Source organism: Myotis yumanensis, unplaced genomic scaffold (genome assembly GCF_028538775.1).
Source record: "Myotis yumanensis isolate MYYU_CA2020_CCGP unplaced genomic scaffold, mMyoYum1.0.hap1 SCAF_19, whole genome shotgun sequence".
Taxonomy (NCBI): domain Eukaryota; kingdom Metazoa; phylum Chordata; class Mammalia; order Chiroptera; family Vespertilionidae; genus Myotis; species Myotis yumanensis.
This window is the reverse complement of record NW_027223770.1, coordinates 11,955,910-11,976,647: the sequence shown is the minus strand read 5'-3', so window position 1 is coordinate 11,976,647 and position 20,738 is coordinate 11,955,910. Positions and strand designations below refer to the sequence as shown.

Below are 20,738 nucleotides of genomic sequence, written 5' to 3'. Positions count from 1 at the left end.
GAACCCCCCACCTCCCCGACTTGGACATCAGCGAAGGTACCGGGCCTCACCTGCCCTCCACGCACACGGGCCGCCTCCTCTCACTGGGGCACTGCTGTTTCCAGGCACATGTCACTGCCGGGCTCTGCTCACCTGCCCCGCTGAGGCCTAACCGGGGAGCCAGAGGCTGGGCTGGGAGCCCTCGGACATCCAGGGAGGAGGCAGGAGCAGCTGGAGTTGTGGGGGGGACCCATGGAGCTGGCATGAGGGGGTGGGGGGCCAGGATTGTGGGTCAGGCAGGCTGCCGGCAGAGGGCAGGGGGCCGCCCTTTACTGAGTTTCCTGGGCATTTTCCTGCACGTGTGGCCACCGGGAGGCACTTTCCAAGCCTCATCTCTAGCCGGGGTAGTCGCCAGCCCTGAGTGGGAGTGGAGGGTCACTCACCTGTCTGACCTCACCAGCTCCCACGTGCTGAGTGGGCACAGGCCCTGCCTGGGGCCAGGGATTAGAATAACCACTGATGGGAAGCCTTTCACAGCCTTGAGGCCTGGGTGTGGACGGGCCCAGGAGACCACAGCAGGGGGGCCCGGGGCAGGGTCGCCAGGATCGGCAACAGGACCAGGGATAGGAGTCCTGCCTCCCAAGGGCTCTTCCCCTCCCCCTCTGAGTCGCACCCCCACCTGCCCCTGGTGCCCCCGCCTGCTCGCCCCTGTCCTGCCTCCTGGCCCCTTCCCCGCTCCCCTCTGTTACCCAGCCTGGCAGGGGGACTCTCGCTTCAGCTGCTGCCCTTTCCCTGGTTGGAGGAGGGTCTCTGTCTTGGGGCTGAGCCGGGCCTGAGAGGCCAGGGGACCCTCTGGGGTCCCAGCCCAGTCACCGCCCCTGCCTCCTCCTGGCAGTTGCTGCGAAGTGGTGGGGCCAGAAGCGCATCGACTACGCCCTGTACTGCCCGGACGCCCTGACGGCCTTCCCCACCGTGGCCCTGCCACACCTCTTCCACGCCAGCTACTGGGAGTCCACCGACGTGGTCTCCTTCCTGCTGAGACAGGTACGGGGCGCCTCCGCCAGGCACCCAGAAGGGCTGCTGCTGAAGAGGACGGTGGGGACCCTGCCCTCTGACCCCTGGGACAAGAGCCAGCGGATGGGAGAACCTGTGGGGAAGATGAGACGGGGTGAATGCATCTGCAGTCGGGACACATGTAAAATTGGGGGGCCCAGAGGGTGGGCTCTAGTGGGTTGAATAGTGCCCCCCCAAACCCTCACAGCTTCCTATTTTTTTAAAAAAATATATTTTATTGATTTTTTACAGAGAGGAAGGGAGAGAGATAGTCAGAAACATCGATGAGAGAGAAAGATCGATCAGCTGCCTCCTGCACATCTCCTACTGGGGATGTGCCCGCAACCCAGGTACATGCCCTTGACGGGAATCGAACCTGGGACCCTTCAGTCCGCAGGCCGACGCTCTATCCACTGAGCCAAACCGGTTTCGGCCCTATTTTTTTAATGTTTTGTTTTTTTTTATAATCCTCACCCGAGGATATTTTTCCATTGATTTTTAGAGAGAGTGGAAGGGAGAGGGAGAGACAGAGAGAAACACCGATGTGAGAAAGACACATCGATTGGTTGCCTCCCACACACCCCCGACCAGGGCTGGGAGCCTGCAACCGAGGTACGTGCCCTTGACCGATATCGAACTCGGGACCCTTCAGTCCACAGGCCGATGCTCTATCCACTGAGCCAAACTGGCTAGGGCAGTGATGGCGAACCTATGACACGCGAACTCATTTTTTTGGTTGATTTTTCTTTATTCAATGGCATTTAAATATATAAAATAAATATCAAAAATATAAGTCTTTGTTTTACTATGGTTGCAGATATCAAAAAATTTCTATATGTGACACGGCACCAGAGTTAAGTTAGGGTTTTTCAAAATGCTGACACGCCGAGCTCAAAAGGTTCGCTATCGCTGGGCTAGGGCAATGTTGTTTTTTAATTGATTTAAGAGGGAGGAAGGGAGAGGGAGAGAGAGAAGCATCCATGAGAGAGAATCATTGATCAGCTGCCTCCTGCACACCCCCTACTGGGGATCGAGCCCACAACCCAGGCATGTGCCCTTGACCAGGAATCGAACCGTGACCTCCTGGTTCATGGGTCACTGAGCCACGCCGGCTGGGCAACAGCTTCCTCTTTTCGGATCCTAGAACAGGAGGCCCAGGCTCGAGCCTGCTCCAGGTGCCTTCTCCCCCTCCCTCCCAGGTCATGAGGCATGACAACGCCAGCATCTTGGAGCTGGACGGCAAGGAGGTCTCGGTGTTCACCCCCTCGAAGCCCAGAGAGAAGTGGCAGCGCAAGAGAACCCACGTGAAGCTGCGGGTGAGGGTCCTCTGGGTGCCTGGGCCCCAGGCGTGTTGTCCTGGGGAATCCTCACAGGGAGACCCACCTCACAGATGCGGTGACTGAGTCACAGGAAGTGTGCTCTCTCTACCCTCGGTCTGTGAGACGGAAGCCATTGCCCCATGTACAGACAGGGAGGTGCAGCAGGCTTCCTCGTTTCCCCAGGCCACGTGGCTCCGTGGTCTAGCCGGACTCGAACCTGGGCTTTCTGGCCTTCAGCCCAGCTCCCCCCACAGGCCCACAGGAGGCCTGAGCTGAGCCCAGGAGACCCCTACCGCCCCTCCATCCCCCACCCTGACCTTGCCCCTCCCCTTCCCAGAACGTGACAGCCAACCACCGGATCAATGACGCGGTGGCCAACGAGGATGGCCCCCAGGTTCTGACAGGCCGGTTCATGTATGGGCCCCTGGACATGGTCACCCTGACCGGGGAGAAGGTGAGGACACGGGGAGACGGCGGGAGCCCCTGCCTGCCTGCCTCCCTGTGGCCGGGTGTGGGGGTGGGAGGCCAGGGGCACGGCCCACTCGTGACCAGCCTGCCCGGCTCCAGGTGGACGTGCACATCATGACGCAGCCGCCCTCGGGTGAGTGGCTGTACCTGGACACGCTGGTGACCAACAGCAGCGGGCGCGTGTCCTACACCATCCCCGAGACCCACCGCCTGGGCGTGGGCGTCTACCCCGTGAAGATGGTAGTCAGGTACGCGCCTCGTGGGACGGGCAGGCGGGCGGGCGGCCTCCTCCGGGACAGAGGAGGGGGCTCTGGTGAGTGCTGATGAGCGCCCCCCCCCCACCAGGGGAGACCACACGTTTGCCGACAGCTACATCACCGTGCTGCCCCGGGGCACGGAGTTTGTGGTCTTCAGTATTGACGGCTCCTTTGCCGCCAGCGTGTCCATCATGGGCAGTGACCCCAAAGTGCGGGCCGGGGCCGTGGACGTGGTGCGGTGAGTGGTCCCGAGGGGCGTGGAGGGTGGGTCTGGGTGCCAGAGGAGGGGACATTAGGCAGGGAACTGAAGTTAGCACCGCCGCTTATTAGCTGTGTGACCTTCACTTGACCTCTTTTTTAAAAATATATTTTTATTGATTTCAGAGAGGAAGGGAGAGAGAAATAGAAACATCAATGATGAGAGAATCAGTGATTGGCTGCCTCCTACACGCCCCTCTACTAGGGATCGAGCCTGCAACCTGGGCACGTGCCCTTGACTGGAATCAAACATGGGACCCTTCAGTCCGCAGGCTGATGCTCTATCTACTGAGCCACACCAGCTAGGGCTCATTTGACCTCTTGATGTTGGTGCTTCAGTCCCCTCCCCTGGAAAGTCGTCCTCACAAGACCTGGCGCACTGTGGGATGGTGTGGCTTAGGCTGTGGGTGCTACACAAGGGCCGCCACCGTGTTGTTGCTCCTGTTATTGTTGGAGCCGGGCCAGAGATGCCCTCTTCTGTGGCCCAAGTAGGGGCTGGCTGGGCAAGGTGACGGCGGCCCAGGAAGGGGGTCGGGGTGGCTGTGGGACAACCAGGCCTGCCCCTTCCCCCCAGGCACTGGCAGGACCTGGGCTACCTCATCATCTATGTGACGGGCCGGCCCGACATGCAGAAGCAGCGGGTGGTGGCGTGGCTGGCCCAGCACAACTTCCCCCACGGCGTGGTGTCCTTCTGTGACGGCCTGGTGCACGACCCGCTGCGGCACAAGGCCAACTTCCTGAAGCTGCTCATCTCCGAGGTAGGTCCTGGGCAGAAGGGGTGGGGTGGGGTGGGGTGGGAGGTCGTGCCCCGGCCCGGGCCCACACCGGTCTCGCCCACAGCTGCACCTGCGCGCGCATGCGGCCTACGGCTCCACCAAGGACGTGGTGGTCTACAGCTCCATCAGCCTGTCCCCCATGCAGATCTACATCGTGGGCCGGCCCACCAAGAAGCTGCAGCAGCAGTGCCAGGTGAGTGGGCAGCACATGGTGGGCAGCACGGGCGGGCGGCTAGGAGAGCCCTGCCCGGTGACAGCCGCCGCCTCACTGCCCCTCCCCTGCAGTTCATCACAGACGGCTACGCGGCCCACCTGGCCCAGCTCAAGTATAACCACCGGGCGCGGCCGGCCCGCAACACGGCCACCCGCATGGCGCTGCGCAAGGGCAGCTTCGGCCTGCCCGGCCAGGGCGACTTCCTGCGCTCCCGGAACCACCTGCTCCGCACCATCTCAGCCCAGCCCAGCGGGCCCGGCCTCAGGCACGAGCGGACGCAGAGCCAGCCGGACGGCGAGCAGCGGGGCCAGCGCAGCATGAGCGTGGCGGCTGGCTGCTGGGGCCGAACCATGGCCGGCCGGCTCGAGCCAGGGGCCGCCGCGGGCCCCAAGTAGGGCGCCCTGAGTGAGGTGCTGTGGTCTCCATGGTGCTAGGCCAGGCGGCCAGCCCACCAGGAGGCCTGGCCTGGGCACAGGCGTCGGCTGGGGACAGACTTGTCCCAGGGCCCAGCAGAGGACACCGGCCGTGCCACCCAGCCCTCCCAGCCCTGCCTCGCGTCCTGGGGTCTCCAGGGGTTCCCGTTGGAAGCTGGCAGGACGGCCAGCCCCAAGACGACGGAGGGACCAGGACCCCCCACGTGGCCCAGCCTGGAAGGTTCTCCGGGACAACTGCCTGGGCCCCGCCTGCCACCTCCCCGGCCACTAGCTTGCCCTGACCCCACGTCCCCTCCCGCCGGGTCGCAGCTGCTGCTTGTTGATGCGAGTTCACTCTCCAACCTCACTGGTTTTGCACTGATTTCTGAGAGCAGAGACCCATCATCCCCTCCTGTGGCTACAGACGCATTCACCCGCATGAAAAGTCAACTTTTGCGGATCCAGGACCTCGTGCCACACGGAAGGCCCCAGGGCAGCAAATCCCTGTGCAAGCAGCAGAGAAAGGCCATATCTTAATTTCTGCAGCTCCGCCTGGAGCCCAGGGAGGCCGTGGGCCTGGCGTCATCGCCGGTTCTGGGCACAGCCCAGGCGGTGAGGCCCGTGAAGCCCTGGCCGGGCCTGGCCGCCTCTCCCACTCCTCGCCTGGGCCCGGGCCGCCCACGTTTCTACACCTTTCTACTTCTCCGATCTGATTTCTACGAGGTTTTTTTAAATGAGCAATCCTGGGCTGCTTCCTTTTCTTAACTCTTTCAGTACCAAGCGCAGCCCCTCCACGTGGGAACACCCAGCACTGTGAGGGAGTCCAGCCTGGCTCTGGGTCCCAGGCCCAGCCTCCTGCCCCTGCAGAGGGCTGTGGGCTCCTGCCCCACCTGACCCGTTGACCCCACTGAATTTCTACTCGGGTGGGTGGGGCACACACTTAGGTTTTTCTTAATGCCAGTTCCGCTCCGATGCCGAGTCTGAGAAGCCACAACTCCTGTCGTTCGCTTGAGGGCAGGCAGCTACGGCTTCCCGTCCTGCCTGGCGCCAGCCCTCCCGCCCCAGGCCCGACTGTGATCTCAGCTGTGGCGCTCGGCTCCGGGGCCCCTCTGCGGCTCCTCCACCTCCTTCAAGGCCGGGGAGCCTGCCTGGCCTCCCCGCTGTCCAGCCCGAGGCTCCATGTCTGAGAAGCTGCTGCCAACCTGGATATGGCCTCGGGGCCTCACGGGCTGGGGTGCGGAGGTGCCCCGCCCGCCGTTCACATCTCCCCGTGTGTAGATATGTACAGCTAAAGGGTCGTGTAAATGTTCCGCGAGGGGGGGCTGCTCTGCGAGGGGGGGGCCACACAGAGGGAAAGCTATTTATTTTGTGTAGAGAAAAGTGTCTGGAGGGATGGGACCTTCAGTTTATTCGTATTTAAGATGTAGCTTTTTTGTTGTTGTTTTGGGCGTTATGTATAAAGCAACGATTATTTTATAGACCGAGTCCTAATGTAACTGTTGCAGTGGAAGTGCAATATCTGACGCCCCTGCTCCCCAGCGGGGAACTGCTCGGCCGACAATCACAGCCCCGCGAGGGGCCCTGTGGCCAGTGCCGCCGCCTCTACTGGCCCCACCTGGCCCGTCGGGCCCACGCCTGGATGACTAGCCATCGGAGAAGCACCTGGAAGAGCTCGGCCCGCCTGCAATAAAGGCTGAGGCTCCTGGCCAGGGGAGGCCGTGTGGGCAGGGGCTGGCCTCTCCCAGCGGGCAGCCCCCCCAGCTCTGCGTTCCCCACCTTCCTGCCCAGCCGCCAGCCATGCCAAGGACAACAGCAATAGCCCCGGGCCTCTCCTTAGCCATAGATGGCGAGACGGGCAGCCCGGCCTCCCCGCTGCCCCCTCTTCTGTGCCCAGGTGTGCTTCCTGCCTCCTCACCATTCTTTCAGGCACAGTATCCTTGAGGAAGCACCAGTTTTTCAGAAACTAAGTGGGAGGACAGAGTCCTTTAAAAAATACCAAAAATGTTTACAGCGTCGGGTGCTGAGCTGCAGGGCTCAGGCCTGACCAGTCATTACCAAAGGGTGAGGCGGGCCTTGCTGACTGCCCCCCACCCGGGCCTGTTAGGGTAGCCGCCTTAGGCCCCCCCCAGCCCCCCCCCCCCCCCCGCCTTCTTCTGGATCTTCAGAGAGGGAGTCAGCACAGACCCACACACCCTTCCCAGCTCTGTCCGAGCTGCCCGCCCGCCAGCCACGTTGGTCTCTACGTCTCAGTCCCTCCCGTCTGTCTGTCTGTCTGTCTGTCCAGGCCATGTGTGAGCAGTGTCCTGACTCCCCCGCACCCCCCATCCTTGCTGTCCCTGCACCATCGGGCCTGAGTGTGCTCTGTATACAGTGCCATTGTCTGTCACACAAATTAAAAAGCTCAAAGGCTTCCTTCTGAGTCTCGTTACTGCACCAGCCACCAGAGCAGCGTGGTTGAGGGGGGTGGGGGGGGGCGGCACAGGGGCACGGCCTGTCCCGCACACAGTGCCAGCTGCACCCATGGGAGCACTGGACCGCCCGGCCCGGCACAGGGACTCCTGGCTGTTGTCACCTTCGGACTGAATTCACAAGGGCAGCAGTCTCCCTCCCAGCCTGAGGGAACCGGGTCAAAGAACCAAGTCTCTGGGTTTGGGATGCGGCTGGGGCGGGGCGGGGCGGGTCCAGGCGGGCTCACCGAGGAGGAGCACACGACCACAGGGCACACCCCGCTTTCCCTGCAGCCCTGTTGTCCCCTGCAGTCGGCGGCACCCTTCCCGCCCTCTCAACACAAGAAGCAACTGCCCACGAGAAGTCTCAGCCAGGGGGCGTTTAATACCGGGGAGCTGCGCTCTTTCAGGAGGGAGCTGAGGACAGTGACCGGTCCTCCATCCCTGCATCTGAGAGGCGGCTGCCAGAGGCCGGTCCACAGGAGAAGACAGACAGCACCCATGTGGCCTCCTGCTGCCCACCCCGTCATGCCACCAACACGCCCACAGACCTGGGTCAGCTGGGCCCTCAGGGCAACAGCCCCGCTCGCATCTGGAAGGCCAGGCCGTCCCCTCGGGTGGCTTGCTAGGTAAGAGAGCACACAGGAGGGGGCGTGTCACAAACAGAGCAGAGGCTGAGCCCTGGGCGAAGGGGCGACACCCACCTTGTTGATCTCCCGGTGCCGTTCCTTGGTGACGATTTCCTCTAAGACCTCGCCATCTCCCTTAATGAGCCTGGGGGAGGAGGGGAGCGGGCTGAGCCTCTAACCCAGAGCAACAGAACAAGCCCCAGCCCTCCGTCTCTTCCACCCTCGGGACAGGGATAAAGGTGGCCGGCTGGGCTCTGCCATCAGAGCAGCCAAGAATGGCTCTCCGATGACCCTCGCCAAGGCCCTTCCAGCCCCTGCAGCTGCTTGAGGCGGGGGGGGGGGGGGGGGGGGGGGGGATGGCCTCAGGAGTCCAGCAACACGTGACTTTCCCATCCTTGGCCTTTTCATAGCAGCAGCCACCACCCCTCCTCCTGCAAGTGCGGGCCAGGGGCTGGGCCTCGTGCCCACTCCCCACCTGGTGCGGCCGGTCTCCGGGTCCACCACCTTGCGGATGACGCTCTGCCGCGCGTCCCACTCCTCCTTGGTCATGGGCTTCATGGCCTGGATGCGCGATTTCTGCTCATCCGTCAGCACTGGAAGGGGAGACGGCAGAGAGGTGGTGGACGGCCCGCAGGGCGGGGACCCTCCTGGTCCCGCACACCCCGCGGCACGGTACCTGGGCCGTCCTCCTCCTCCCCGGCAGGTCGGTGCCACTGGTCCAGCGAGGGGCCTGGCAGAGCCTCAGGCGGCTGCGCCTCCGCCTTCTCCTTGCCTTTCTTCTTCAGCTTCTTCTTCCTTTTCTTCTTCTTCTTCTTCCTCTTCTTGTCCTTGTGCTTCCCCCACTTCTTCCGGCCGTGGCTGGAGGAAGAGGAGGAGGACGAGGAGGACGAAGAGCTGGAAGAACTGGAAGAGGAGGAGGAGGAGCTGGAACGCCGTCTCCTCCGGGCCTGGTGTTTGCTTCTCTCTGTGATGCGGGGAGAAGGTGAGGCTGGAAGGCTGGGAGGGGAGTCAACCTCCCCCCTTGCTCTGGACAGAAGAGCGAGGCCTCCTGCAGGGACCAGCACTCTCCCGCGAGGCACCGGCTGACCAGGTGCAGGGCGGCCAAACCCCCGAGCTCAGGCCCCGCTGCACAGACAGCAGGACTCCGCGATCGCGAAGCGATGCACGCTCAAGGGGCCGGCCCTGCCCCTGGGCCCGGAGCGTCTATCAGTCCCGACGCCCACGCTGTGCTCTGCACCCCTCTGACCACCGCCCCCGGCGATTGCCCTGCAGCCGTCCGCAGGAAGCCCGCCCAGCTGACCTTCCCACTCCCCGCGGCCTCACCCTCTGCCCCCGAGGAGGTGGTGCTGGCCTTGCGGCCGTGGGACCTAGAAGCCGAACAGCTCCCCCGGGCGTCCTTGCTGCTCTTCCTTCTCTTTTCCGACCCTCGCCCCCGCGAGCGGCTGCGACTCCTGGAGCGCTGGCGAGAGCCGACGGGAGCCATAGCGCCGCGCTCTGCAGACGGGGAGGCGCGGTCAATCGGAGGCTCTCAGCCCGCAGACTGGGCGCCCAGGTCCTCGGGCCCCCTCCCCGATTCCCACCCCGGGGCAGGGATGGGAGCCACCCCGCAGCCACCTCACGATCCTCAACCACCCACTACCCGCTGGGGACGCCGGGTCCGCCGCCGCGGCCCCTTTAAGGGCCCGCCCCCGCCGGGAGGCTCCACGCCTGCGCAGGCGGCTCCGGCGTCCCTGGGAACGGCCGCGTCCCTCACCCGCCAGGTGCGTTCTGAACCCCTCTCTAAGCGCGCCGGCCCGCACCCTCGCGCCCTCCGCCTTAAGGAAGGTCCCCGGGGTGGCCCGTTTCCTCCTCAATTGACCACCAGGCCCGGCCCCCGCACCACGCGCTCCTGTAAGAAAGCGGTGGCGGCGAGGTGACTTCCGGCCGTGTCGGTGCCCGGAGAGGCCGTCCGGCTGCGAAGCGGGGCTGTGCCGCCTTTAGTTCCGTCTCTGGGGCGTCTTGGGAAACGGGAGTCTGGCGCGCCCACCTCCGTTTCAGAGGCGAGCCGGGGTCCAGGTTTCACCCCCAGGCCGGTGCGAGGCCGTGTCTGCTCCCGCAGCTCCCGGCCGAGAGACGTGCTCTGCGGCCTGGCGCCACTCCCCGAGCTCGCAGGCCCTGTGCAGATTGCCCTTGCAGGGCCCCCCCGCAGAGGTAGAGACCCCCCTGCGCTCGCTTCCCAGCCTGGGTTGTCTGCCCGCCTGTCCACGCCATCAGGCCGTGAGCTGAGCTCCGGGGCTGAGACGCCCTGGTCTTTCTCCGACGTCCCCATGTGGAGAGGGTCAACTCAAATGTCTACATGGGGCCAGAGATCATGGCAGTGAATGAGGAAGGGACCTTCTGACCTCCCCACCTTCCCGGGGAAGCCAGAACTCAGGATTTCCATATGGAGATGCCTGGTTTCCAGATGTGCCGCCCCTGTGCACAGCTGCACTCCTCACCCAATGCGGGGGCCACCAAGTTGCAAACCCTTCAGTAACGACACCAGCGAACGCAGGGGGCTGTTATAAAGCACTTATAAAGTTTATGTATCATTTGACTCTCACAACAGCTCTAAGACATAGGCACTTTCCATATGAGGAAATGGAGGCACAAAGAGGTCAAGGGGCTTACCCAGTCACAGCGCTGGAAGTGGCAGAATCAAAATTTGAACCCAGACAGTCTGGCCCGGCTCTTAACCCCTCCACACCATCTACAAGATGCTACTGGTGACCCACCCAAATCCCCTTTATAGACGGCACTCACCCCAGCTGTCGAGCCAGATGCTGACAGCTACACCGGGACGTTCCACTGGGAGCCACTTGTGCTGGAGTCACACATCTGGGAACTTATTCACACACATCCCCTCCCCCCCACCATGCCCTCTCCCAACACACCCTGCAGCCAGTCACCGATGCTGGGGCAAACTGGTGGATTCATGCTCCAGAGCTCCCAGGGGACTGGCCTGAGTGAGTTTAGATGCATCTGAACCTGCCCCTCGGCCCAGCTCCTTCCTGCCTTGTCCTGCTTCGTGGACTCCCTCCTCCCCGAGGGTGCTCCATCGATAAGCAGGAACTCCCATCTGCAGAAAGGAGGACCCAGAGCCTGCTTGTCCTTTTGAACCAAGAAGTGCCAAGGTCTACAGGGACTTTATTTCTGCCCTGCCCAACCCAAGCCGAGGTGGCAGAGCCCTCTGCCGTCACGCCACCCCCGACACAGGTCCCAACCAGGCTCAAGTCATCACACACACGTCCACTGTGGTGGGCTCCTCCCGGGTGAAGCCGTCACCGAAGCCCTCATCGTCCACCAGGTCGGGCTTGCAGCAGCACATGGGACAGAGGCGGTTGCGCACAGCGGAGGCCCGGAGCCAGACGATGAGGTTCCATCGCTCGCCCGTGCCCAGGGGCCGGGCCCCGTGCAGCTGGCCGCCCCGATGCAGCACACCCTGGCCCACCACATGCTCCACCTCCAGGGGGTTGGCCAGGGCTGAAGGCGCCTGCAGACAGCGGGGGTCAGGTCTGGGCACTCGCAACTACCCCAGGCCCTGCCCCGGGGGTCACACACACTAACCTGGAAGAGGCCCCCGAAGTATAGGGCGCCCCCAGTGAAGGCCTTGCCCAGGGACACGTTGATGGTCAGCTCGGCGTTGTCATAGTGACAGCCCAACTCTCGGTCCTGGCCTGGTGCATACTTGACCACGAAGGCTCGGTGGCTGTCGAGCCAGCCTCCGCCACAGTCTGGGTAAAGGAGGGCCATCAGTGGCTGGAGGAAGCGCTCCCGCAGCGGCGTCACCAGCGGCTCATCCAGGCCCAGCTCATGGAGCAGCACCTGGAAGGAGGGTTCCAATGAGGCCCCGAGATGGGGAGGGATCAGCTGGGAAGCTGGTGGGGCCCCACCCTGGGTCCCTGGGGTGTCCCTTGACTTGTTGAACTTCATAATCCTGCGATTTCATTTTACAGACGGAGAGACCCAGGAACAGAGAGGGCTACACAGCTGGTCCGTAGCACTGCAGGTCAGTCTCCCCAGACCCATGTGTCCCTGCCCGCCTGGCAGAGCCGCACCCACCCCATAGTTGTTCATGGTGTTGGGTCTTCCCTTGGGCATGTCCGACTGCTCGAAGTGCTCCAGCTCCTCCAGCAGCGCCTGGCAGAACGGCGCCGTGAACACCGGCAGCCGGTAGATCCGCTTCTCCTCTGCAGGGAGGACAGTCTGTCGGCCGGGAGCTTCGGGATGCGTTTCAATCTCCCCGAGTTGTGTAAGCCTGGGCATGCCTTTTCACTTCCCCAGCCTCAGTTTCCTCATCTGTATAATGGGGATAGCTCGGGTACTCTACACCCGTCTCGGGGCCATTATGAGGATTAATGATGCATGGTATGCACAGTACTGGGGGGGGGGGGTTTCTATTCTCCAATTCACACCCCCCCTCCCCCCGCCACACACACCCTCATCCCTGGAGCCCCTCATCTTGCTTCCAAGGGTGCCATGGTCTAGCCTTCAGACTCAGATGTGAGTTCTGATGAGGCTCTGAGATGGGGAGCGATTAGCCCAAGGACACCCAGCAGGCCAGCCACAGAGCCAAGCCAGGACACAGAGCCTGCTCGGGCTCTCTCTGCACCCCTCCTCCCAGCGAACCGCCAAAGTCTGCACCCCAACTCAGAGGTTTCTTGGAGTTTCTGTTCCCCATAAGGAAGGCTGAGAGGGGCTGCTTTTTTGGAGGGCGCTGGTGGGGAGAGGCCCGGCTCAGAATGGAAATGGGGACATTCTTGGCAGACACACACGTTTGGGCCAACTCACAAGCAGCCCCGGCCCCACCCAAACAGCCTCCTTACAATTTCAGCTGCTCTGGAGTGGAGGGCAATGAGTCCCCTCCCAGCCTGGAAGGGGAGTCTCATTCTACCCTGTGCCCCCACAGGATGCAGGTGCCCGGAGGGGAGTGGCTTTTACCTCTGTCCCCCCACCGGATCCCCCAGACCCAGGATAACAGTAACCGTAAGACCCGGAGAATTCTGTGCACATACCACGCTCAAGCCTCTAAGCGCATTACCTCTCACCCGATCATCACGGCACCTTTCGAGATGGGTGGTATTATCGTTCCCATTTCACAAGTGAGGAAACCAAGACAGGCAGGTTAAGGAATGTGCTAGGCTCCCTGGCCTAGGACTTCTGCTGGGTTTAGCCAGGGGGAGGCCTCAGCAGGAGGTGGAGGGCAGAAAGAGCGATGGGGCATTTTGGAGTCTGGCAGGGCTGTGTGCTCCTGCCGGTTGTCTGGCAGCCCCTCCCACAGCTCCAGGGCCCTGCAGCTTCAAGACACTTCATCTTGCCCACTCCTTCAGGTCCAGAGACAGAAACGCTCCCCTCTATTGCTGGCCCTGCTGGGGTCCTTCACCTCCCTTGCTGATCCTTTTAGCTCAGCCCACACTGTCTCAACTATCCCTTCCTTAAGCCTGACAAGACACTGAACAGCTGTGTCTCTTGGGTGAGTGCATGGATGGATATAGATGCCCTGCTCCTGTGCCTTCCAGCCCCTGCTGGTTTGGTTTTTGGAGGCACACATAATGGACAGAGGGGACCCCAGCCTCCCACCCCCTAGTCCTGCCAGGTCATGGGGCCAAGACCTCACCCGACACCGTCTCCAGCCGCTGGAGGAGGCCCTTGAGGTCTGCACCTGGCAGTGCGCTGTACTCAGCTGCGGCCAGAAACTCGGGGGCCAGAGCCACATCCTGGGGGAGAACACACACCCACTGTGGGGCAGGCAGCCTCCCCAGCCTGGATGCCGCCTCCTCTCAGTAACCTGCCCCTGCTGGGTACCTGCAGTGAGTTGTAGATTTCAGGCCGAGCCGGGTGGTAGGAGCTGGCGATGAGGGCTTTCCTGGCAGCCGACTCCTGCCCTAGGCGCTTCCTCCGCTCCACCTCCTGCTCCAGCTGGGGTGGCACAGGGCCTGGTTAACAGGACAGGGCCTCTCATCCCCTCGAGGCCATTGTACAGATGAGGAAACTGAGGCCCAGGATGGCCAGAGCAGGGCCCAGACCGGGAGCCAAGTCTGCCTATGCTCCCGACTCTGACAGGGTTGATTGCAGGTGCCACGCTGTTAGCTGAAGGGGACTCCTTCCAGAAGGGGGCCCAGCCCACTCTGGGCTATGACAGCCCTGAGACACCCCTCAGCCAGCTGGGGCCATGCAGGGAGGGGAACGAAGTCCCAGCAGAGGGCTCTCCCGGGAAGCTTCCCACCATTAACCCCCAGGTGAGGGAGGAGAGGCGAGATGGGGAGCAGCCCTGGTGGCCAGGGAAGCAGGGTCAGAGGAGAAATAGCAAGGAGCCTGGCAGCCCTGGCAAGACCTCAACCCCAGGGGCTGTGAAACCTTGAGCAAGGGACTCCCCTTGTTGAGCCCATTTTTTTCATCTCAAAAGAGCACGAAGTAAGGCAACTTGGCATCCCTTCCTCTTTCTCCTTTTCTGGTGCCAGGCCCCGGCTGCTGCAGTGAGTGGGCACAGGAAGGGGGAAAGGAGGCTTTAAGGAGCCCTTCGGTGATCTGGGACTGGCAGGCCTGAGGCTGGGACACCCCTTCAAGCCGCCGACACAAATCTAAAATGGAAGGTCTAGGCCGGGTGTGTAGGGGCGTTGGAGGGTGGTGAGTGTTACCTCTTCTAACAGCTGCTGGAAGTCCTTGGGAGTGACACAGCCTCGGCTGCGCAGGATCTAGGAGCAGAAATGTCAATGAACCCGACTACATGACCCTGGGCAAGTCACTTAACATCTCTTGAGTCTATTTCCCCTCCTAAAATGGAGATGAGAGCCCGGACCGCAGGGGACTACCGTGAGGATGAAATACGATGAGCGCTAAGCCAGAGCGGGGTTCCCTGAGCCAGGCCCTGCCCTAAGCACATATGTGTTAGTTCACCCACACGACAGCCTCACTAGGGAGTTACGCTTTTACCCAGTTAAGGGGAGAAAACTGGGGCACCGAGAGGCCAAGCCACTGCTGCGGTCAGATCTGAGCACGCGGGCCACCAGCGACCGCGGGGACAAGGGTCCCTCCTCCGCCAGCCCTCCCGCGCCTTCCTCTGCGGAGCCAATGGAGGCCACTCACGGGGCCGTAGTCCGCGCGCAGCTGCTGCTCGCCCCGGAAACGCACGTGCAGCCCGTAGCGCGCCACGTACAAGTTCTCGGAGCAGAAGCAGGCGCAGCGGCAGAAGCGCTGCGGGACGCCCGCCGTCGCCATGGTGAGGGGGCGCGCGCGGCCCCGCCGGCTTCCGTAGGAGCACTTCCGGGCACGCCCACTTCCGGCAGCCAAGGAACCGGTCTAAATTCCCGAGCGCAGAGAAGAACGAAGACTCCGCCCCGCCCCCCGAAAACGGTCTGCGGTGTACAAAGATGTTCCCGGGCCTTCTCGCGCCGCCGCCTCACAGTGTCCCCATCCACGAGGCGGGGACTCGGACCCCCAAGACCTTTTGCCACCTCCCTTTTCTGCTCGGAGCTTCTGAAGAACCAGCCAACTCCACGGGGACAGTTAAAGGCGCCCTGAGGTTCTGTCGCGTTTCCTCCAAATGCTATGAACCATCCAGTTCTGTGCGTTTGAGCTTGGGGTTTAGCATTTTTTCCCGGGTCCCTATCCCCGCTCTCCCGTTGTCTCCTAGGAGTCACCGCTGGTTGCCACAGTGTCTCCACAAAAAACGTTCCGTCCGGCGTGACTTCCGGTGGCGCTCCCTTGGCAGTCAGGTGTCGGGCGGGGGAGTAGGGCGTGGTCTGTCCGCGGCCACACCCCGCACAAACCGGTTCCAGTTCTGCACAGCCGCTGTGCGAGATGAGTGCTATTTCTCTTCGCGTGCAAACCCAACCTGAGGGAGTCCCGTCATGGTCCGCCGTGCACCCCCCCAGGCCCAGGTCTGCAGAACTGGAGCAAGTGGCTTGGATCGGATAGCAAACCTATCTCCGAGACGGGAGAACTGAGGCGCGGAGCAGGGGAGGAAGTCCCTCCCCCTGGAATTGGTCCCTGACCCCCGCCCTAGCGTTTCCCCGTGACCGCTTTATGCGGGATGCGGGTGGGGAGGAAGACTCTGGGCCGCAGGACTTCCGCCCAGACCCCAGATACACCGGTGACTGCAAGTGACGGCGCCTGCTGTCCCCGCTCCCTCCCCCCTGGACTTCTGGATCTCTCACCCGCCTTTCACCCCTGCAGCAAACCCTTGAGCTGGGTACTGTTACGTCTTCATGTGATACAGATGGGGAAACAGGCTCCGAAGTGCAGGGACCGGCCCCAGGTCACTCACCAGTAAGGGACACGCAGGGGGTTTGAGCCCCGCAGTCTGCTCTCTGACGCCCCTGTTCACCGCCACAGGGGGTCAGTGGTGAGGGTGAGATGCGGAGGGAATTTGAGTTTTCTCTTTGTGCTTTTGGCATTTTCTTAGCGAGTCTGCTTTCCTTTCCCCTGTTCTTACACATGTCTGCGAGCCACCGTAAACACATGTCCGTGGTAACACATTTACACGCAACCACACATGCCATCAGCACACTCACCCCCGCGTACACACCCTCATGAACACATTCCACATACAGTGATGGTTACACACTCGTGCACACACACCCCCACACCCACTCACCCACATTCACATCCCACACACACCTGCTCACACGCACACAGGCAGCACAGCCCGGTTCCTCTCTTCTCTCTGCAACTTACGCTCCAAGACCCAAAAGGGAGAGGGAAACCCTCACGTTCTGTGATTCGGTGTCTCCGTCAGCACATTTGGGGATCCAAGGCTCCAGCCAGCAGTCCCCGCCTTTCCCCAGTGCCTTCGGGGACCAGGAGAGGGCGCCTGCTCTCTGGGCAAAGCCTATCCCAACAGCCCGAGTGGTTTTCACAACTGGCTGGGCAGGGGCTTTCAGACCTTCCTGAGTGCGTATGTCTACGGGTGTGTGAGTGTGTGTCTGCGCGTGTGTGAGCTGTGCACGTGGAAGTGTGTTTTGAGTGACAGACAAGGTCCTTGCCCTTCTGAAGGTCTCAGTCAAGTGAGGGGAGACAGGGGCAAGCGAGGAAACCATCACATGATCGAGTTATTCTCACTTGGTTGCGAGTGCCAGGAGACGCAGTGGGAGGGGCCTGGAAGTGGCTTCTCTGGACAGGTGGCCAGGGAGGCCCCCCCAAAGGGACATTTCAGCTGAGCCCTAACTGCTGCAGCAAGATCTGGCAGGAAGGGTCGTAGGCAGGGGAACAGAGCGCAGGTCACTAACATCTGCTGTGGGCTGACCGTGACCAGCAAGGACCATGAGAGTGCTAGCCGGAGGCAGCGGGACCAGGGTGGTATTGGGGCCGAATCACTGGGCATAGGAGGCCACGGTTAACATTTTGAATGTTACCCTCCAGGCAAAGGGCAGCTGTTCAATCCTCACAGGAACTATCCTCATTTTACAGATGTAGAAGGGGAGGCTCAGAGAGGTCCAGTGACCCACCCAAAGTCGCACAGCTCCTAAGTGGTGGAGTCCGGAGTGGAACTCACACCTGACTGCTGGGTTGTTTATAAAGGTCTGCATGGGCGCCCCCCCCCCCTGCCCCAGGCATAAAATCAAGGTCACTGGGCCACGGGGACCTCAGTTCCAGCCCCAGCCTGCTGGAGCTACCAGTCTTCCTTAAGGAGAGCGGCCGCCGGGGGCCAGCTTCCTTTTCAAGGACCCAGCTCCCCAGCCCAGAGCTGTGTGGCCTGAGAAGGTGTTTAAAGTTTCACAGGCATCTTGATTGCCCAGCGATAGCGAAGGGCCCTACTCGCCAGCAAAGGATCTATTTCCCCAGCTCGGTGCTCGGCACCCCCCTCACTGCCTTCCCCCCAGCAGGCCCCGGGCAGGCCAGCTCCCCAGCCTGCCACCGCCCTGGCCTGGCGCGAGCAGCCTCCCCCACCCGGTCAGGTTTCTCCCTTTCGCAGCAGTTTGCAAGATGAGCCTGCTCTGCCTGTCAGCTTAGACTGGCCCTCCTCGGAGACAGCGCCCCAGCCCCCAGCCCGCCCCAGCCTGGGCTCAGTCGCGAAAGAGAACCCCAGCGAGAAGAATAACAGTGAGCACCCAATCAGTGTGACTCCCAGCCAGCGACGACGCATTTTATTAACCGCAGCAGGTGTCCCCATTACCTCCATTTCACAGATGAGGAAACTGAGGCTCGGGGAAGTGCAGGGGCCTGTCCTGGGTCATAAACCCAGTGTGGTTCCAGAGTGGCATGGGTGGTGTGTGCGCGTGTATACACGTGGGTATGTCTGTGTGTGTATGCATATGCAGAGGTGTGTGTACATATAGCACATGCTTTTGCATTAACATGGAATACCCACACAAAAAGGGTACAAATCAAAACTGTACAGTTTGGTGAATTTTCACAAACTAGACACCCATGTGAGCAGCACCCAGGTCCAAAACAGAACATTGTAGCTTCCCAGAAAGCCCCTCCCCACGTCCCCTCATCTCACTCACTACCCATCTCCCAAGGGTCTTAAGAGCATTATGTTGTTGAGATTCTTCTGTGGGGTGTATAGCAGCAGTTCATTCTTTTTCATGGTTGCATAGTATTCCACAGGGGTTGCACATTCTTCCATTCACTGAGCCATTCTGTAGCTAATGGGCATTTGCATTGTTTCCCGTTTGGAAACATTCTTTTTTTTTTTTTTTTTTTTTTTTTGCAGTAAAATAGACATGATGAAAATTTATCATTTTAACCATTTTTAATAGACTTTTTTTTAGAGCAGTTTTAGGTTCACAGCAAAATTGAGCAGAAAGATTTCCCATATACTCTCTGCTCCCCCCCACACGCACACCCCCCGCCGCATACATACACATCCAGAGCCTCCCCCACTATCAACTCCCTGAACCAGAGTGGACATTGGTTACAGTAATGAAAGCCCATTGACACATCCTCACCCAAAGTCCATAGTATACATTAGGGTTCCCTCTTGGAGTTTTATAGTCTCAGGTTTGTGACCCTGTATAATGACGTGTGGCCACCATTGCAGGATCATACAGCATTGTTTCACTGCCCTAAAAATCCTCTCTCCTAAATAATAAATTTAATTTTAAAAATTCCTCTGTGCTCTGTCTATTCACCACTCCCTCCTCCTAACCCCTCGTAACACTGGCCTTTTTACTGTCTCCATAGTTTGTAGTCCTTTCAGGCTGGCTTCTTTCACTTGGGAAATAAGCATTTGAGGTTCATTCATGTATTTTCCTGGCTTGACAGCTCATTTCTTTTTAGCGGTGAATAACGTTCCACTATCTGGATGGACCCCAGTTTGTCTGTTCGCCTGCTTTCTTCACCATTTGTTGAAAAAAAAACAAAAACCTTTGCTCCATTGTATTGCCTTTGGTTCTTTGTCAAAGATCAGTTGACTATTTTTATGTGGGTCTATTTCTGGGCTCTCTGTTCTGTTCCATTGATCTGTCTATTTTTTGCTCAAGACCACATTGTGTTCACTTCTGTAGCTTTACAGTAAGTCTTGACGTTGGTTGGGTAGTGTCAGTCCTATGGCTTTGTTTTTCTCCTTCGATATGGCGTTGGCTGTTTTCACACAGCAAAAATGGCAGAGCCTAGATTTGGACCCAGATCTGAGTCATTCTAACTTTTAGATAATCCATCCAAGATAGGCTCTTCAGGTGCAATCATATATTTGCTTTTGTTTTTGCACAAACAGTAACTCACTTCAACTGTATTCTATCCTTTTTAAAATAGTTTTTGAGAGAGAGGAAAGGAGAGAGAGAAAAAACACACACATTGATTTCTAGTTCCACTTATGCATTCATTGGTTGATTCTTGTATGTGCCCTGACCAGGAATCGAACCTGCAACCTTGGTGTATCAGTCGGTGATGCTCTAACCAACTGAGCTACCCAGCCAGGGCTCTGTCCCTTGTTTTGACTCAGTACATTTAGGTCATTCCATACCTTTACGTAACTATATATAGGGAGGCTCATAGATTTGTCTCCACTGCTGTGCGGTATTCCGTTGAGCGATGCTGTGTAATTATTCGGCCAGTTCCCTATGGAATGGGAGGATATTTAGGTTACTTCCAGACTTTGCTACTCCAGTAACTGTCCACAAGCCAGTATCTTTGCTCCCCTCTCCAAGTCTATCTATAGAAGAAATTCCTACTGGGTTAAAAAAAAAAAAAGTGCGTTTTAAATTCTGAATTTCTCCAAATTCCCCTTGAAAGAGGCTCTCCCATGTGATGAGCAGAGGCTGTTTTATTTCTTTTTAAATATATTTTTATAGATTTCAGAGAGGAAGGGAGAGTGAGATAGAAACATCAATAATCCTTAACCTCCTGGGTCACAGGTCGATGCTCAACCTCTGAGCCATGCCAGCCCAGCTAGCGGAGGCTGTTTTAAATCAGAGGGCGCTTGCCCAGCCGGGATGGCTCAGTGGTTGAATGTCGACCTGTGAACCAGGAGGTCACAGTTTTATTCTCCGTCAGGGCACATACCCAGGTTGCAGGCTCAATCCCAGTGTGGGGTGTGCAGGAGGCAACTGATCCATGATTCTCTCTCATCACTGATGTTTCTATCTCTCTCCCCCTCTCCCTTCCTCTCTGAAATCAATAAAAATATATTTAAAATACAAATAAATAAATCAGAGGGCGTTGTAAGCCTCTGACTGAGGGAGGAGGGTGGTGGAGGTATCTTGCCCCACCTGCTGCCCCTCTGGGCCTTGACCTTGGTTCAGGCCACAGTGATCCCTTTCTGTTCCTCAAGTGGCCAGGCAGAAGTTCGGACATGAGAGCCTCTCAGCTCCGCCTGGGATGCGCTTCCTCCAGACCCCTCCCAGGCTCACCCCTTCTCACCTTTCACCTTTCTCCGGGAGCCCTTCCCACTTACAGTAGCCCTTGCTGCACCCCGTTTTATTTCCTTTACAGCCTTTACCAGTATCCGAAATCATCCTATGTA

The 20,738-nt window shown here is 59.8% G+C and overlaps 3 protein-coding genes across 6 annotated transcripts in view; 1 reads left to right on the top strand and 2 right to left on the bottom strand.

Moving 5' to 3' along the window:
• Nucleotides 1-7,139, top strand: part of PITPNM2 (phosphatidylinositol transfer protein membrane associated 2) — a 53,950-nt gene extending 46,811 nt beyond the window's left edge. Inside the window, 9 exon segments of the mRNA XM_070399405.1 lie at nucleotides 1-36; nucleotides 875-1,023; nucleotides 2,232-2,348; nucleotides 2,689-2,805; nucleotides 2,919-3,067; nucleotides 3,165-3,314; nucleotides 3,909-4,092; nucleotides 4,175-4,303; nucleotides 4,396-7,139. Of these exon segments, the coding sequence (XP_070255506.1) occupies nucleotides 1-36; nucleotides 875-1,023; nucleotides 2,232-2,348; nucleotides 2,689-2,805; nucleotides 2,919-3,067; nucleotides 3,165-3,314; nucleotides 3,909-4,092; nucleotides 4,175-4,303; nucleotides 4,396-4,719 (1,355 nt within the window). The 3' untranslated portion in view covers nucleotides 4,720-7,139.
• A 410-nt stretch (nucleotides 7,140-7,549) lies between these two features.
• On the bottom strand, nucleotides 7,550-9,728 carry ARL6IP4 (ARF like GTPase 6 interacting protein 4). Of its 4 annotated transcripts, none has more exons than XM_070399466.1 (6): nucleotides 9,567-9,728; nucleotides 9,137-9,307; nucleotides 8,490-8,777; nucleotides 8,289-8,406; nucleotides 7,889-7,958; nucleotides 7,550-7,809 (listed from the first exon to the last, which is right to left on the bottom strand). In XM_070399466.1, exons 2-6 carry the CDS (start codon nucleotides 9,294-9,296, stop codon nucleotides 7,753-7,755), a joined length of 693 nt encoding a protein of 230 aa, XP_070255567.1. In that variant the 5' UTR covers nucleotides 9,297-9,307; nucleotides 9,567-9,728; the 3' UTR covers nucleotides 7,550-7,752. The 4 variants fall into 4 exon arrangements, with proteins under 4 accessions (XP_070255567.1, XP_070255568.1, XP_070255569.1 ...); XM_070399467.1 differs by having other exon boundaries at nucleotides 9,613-9,726; XM_070399468.1 differs by lacking the exon at nucleotides 9,567-9,728 and adding an exon at nucleotides 9,428-9,477.
• A 625-nt stretch (nucleotides 9,729-10,353) lies between these two features.
• OGFOD2 (2-oxoglutarate and iron dependent oxygenase domain containing 2) lies at nucleotides 10,354-15,087 on the bottom strand. Its single transcript, XM_070399465.1, has 7 exons — nucleotides 14,918-15,087; nucleotides 14,470-14,526; nucleotides 13,637-13,750; nucleotides 13,449-13,548; nucleotides 11,894-12,021; nucleotides 11,399-11,656; nucleotides 10,354-11,324 (listed from the first exon to the last, which is right to left on the bottom strand). The coding sequence occupies exons 1-7, from the start codon at nucleotides 15,047-15,049 to the stop codon at nucleotides 11,061-11,063; spliced, it is 1,053 nt and encodes a 350-aa protein (XP_070255566.1). The 5' UTR covers nucleotides 15,050-15,087; the 3' UTR covers nucleotides 10,354-11,060.
• Between the last annotated feature and the right edge of the window lie 5,651 nt (nucleotides 15,088-20,738).

Excerpts from the sequence above, each read along its gene's own strand:
- ARL6IP4 (XM_070399466.1), bottom strand. The coding sequence starts at position 9,296 with ATGGCTCCCGTCGGCTCTCGCCAGCGCTCCAGGAGTCGCAGCCGCTCG. Across the intron at positions 8,778-9,136 it reads CACCTCCTCGGGGGCAGAGG|AGAGAAGCAAACACCAGGCC; the intron begins GTGAGGCCGCGG and ends CCCGCATCACAG. Across the intron at positions 7,810-7,888 it reads GGCACCGGGAGATCAACAAG|CAAGCCACCCGAGGGGACGG; the intron begins GTGGGTGTCGCC and ends TCTCTTACCTAG.
- OGFOD2 (XM_070399465.1), bottom strand. The coding sequence starts at position 15,049 with ATGGCGACGGCGGGCGTCCCGCAGCGCTTCTGCCGCTGCGCCTGCTTC. Across the intron at positions 13,751-14,469 it reads TCCAGCAGCTGTTAGAAGAG|CTGGAGCAGGAGGTGGAGCG; the intron begins GTAACACTCACC and ends GTGCCACCCCAG. Across the intron at positions 11,325-11,398 it reads ACTTCGGGGGCCTCTTCCAG|GCGCCTTCAGCCCTGGCCAA; the intron begins GTTAGTGTGTGT and ends CGCTGTCTGCAG.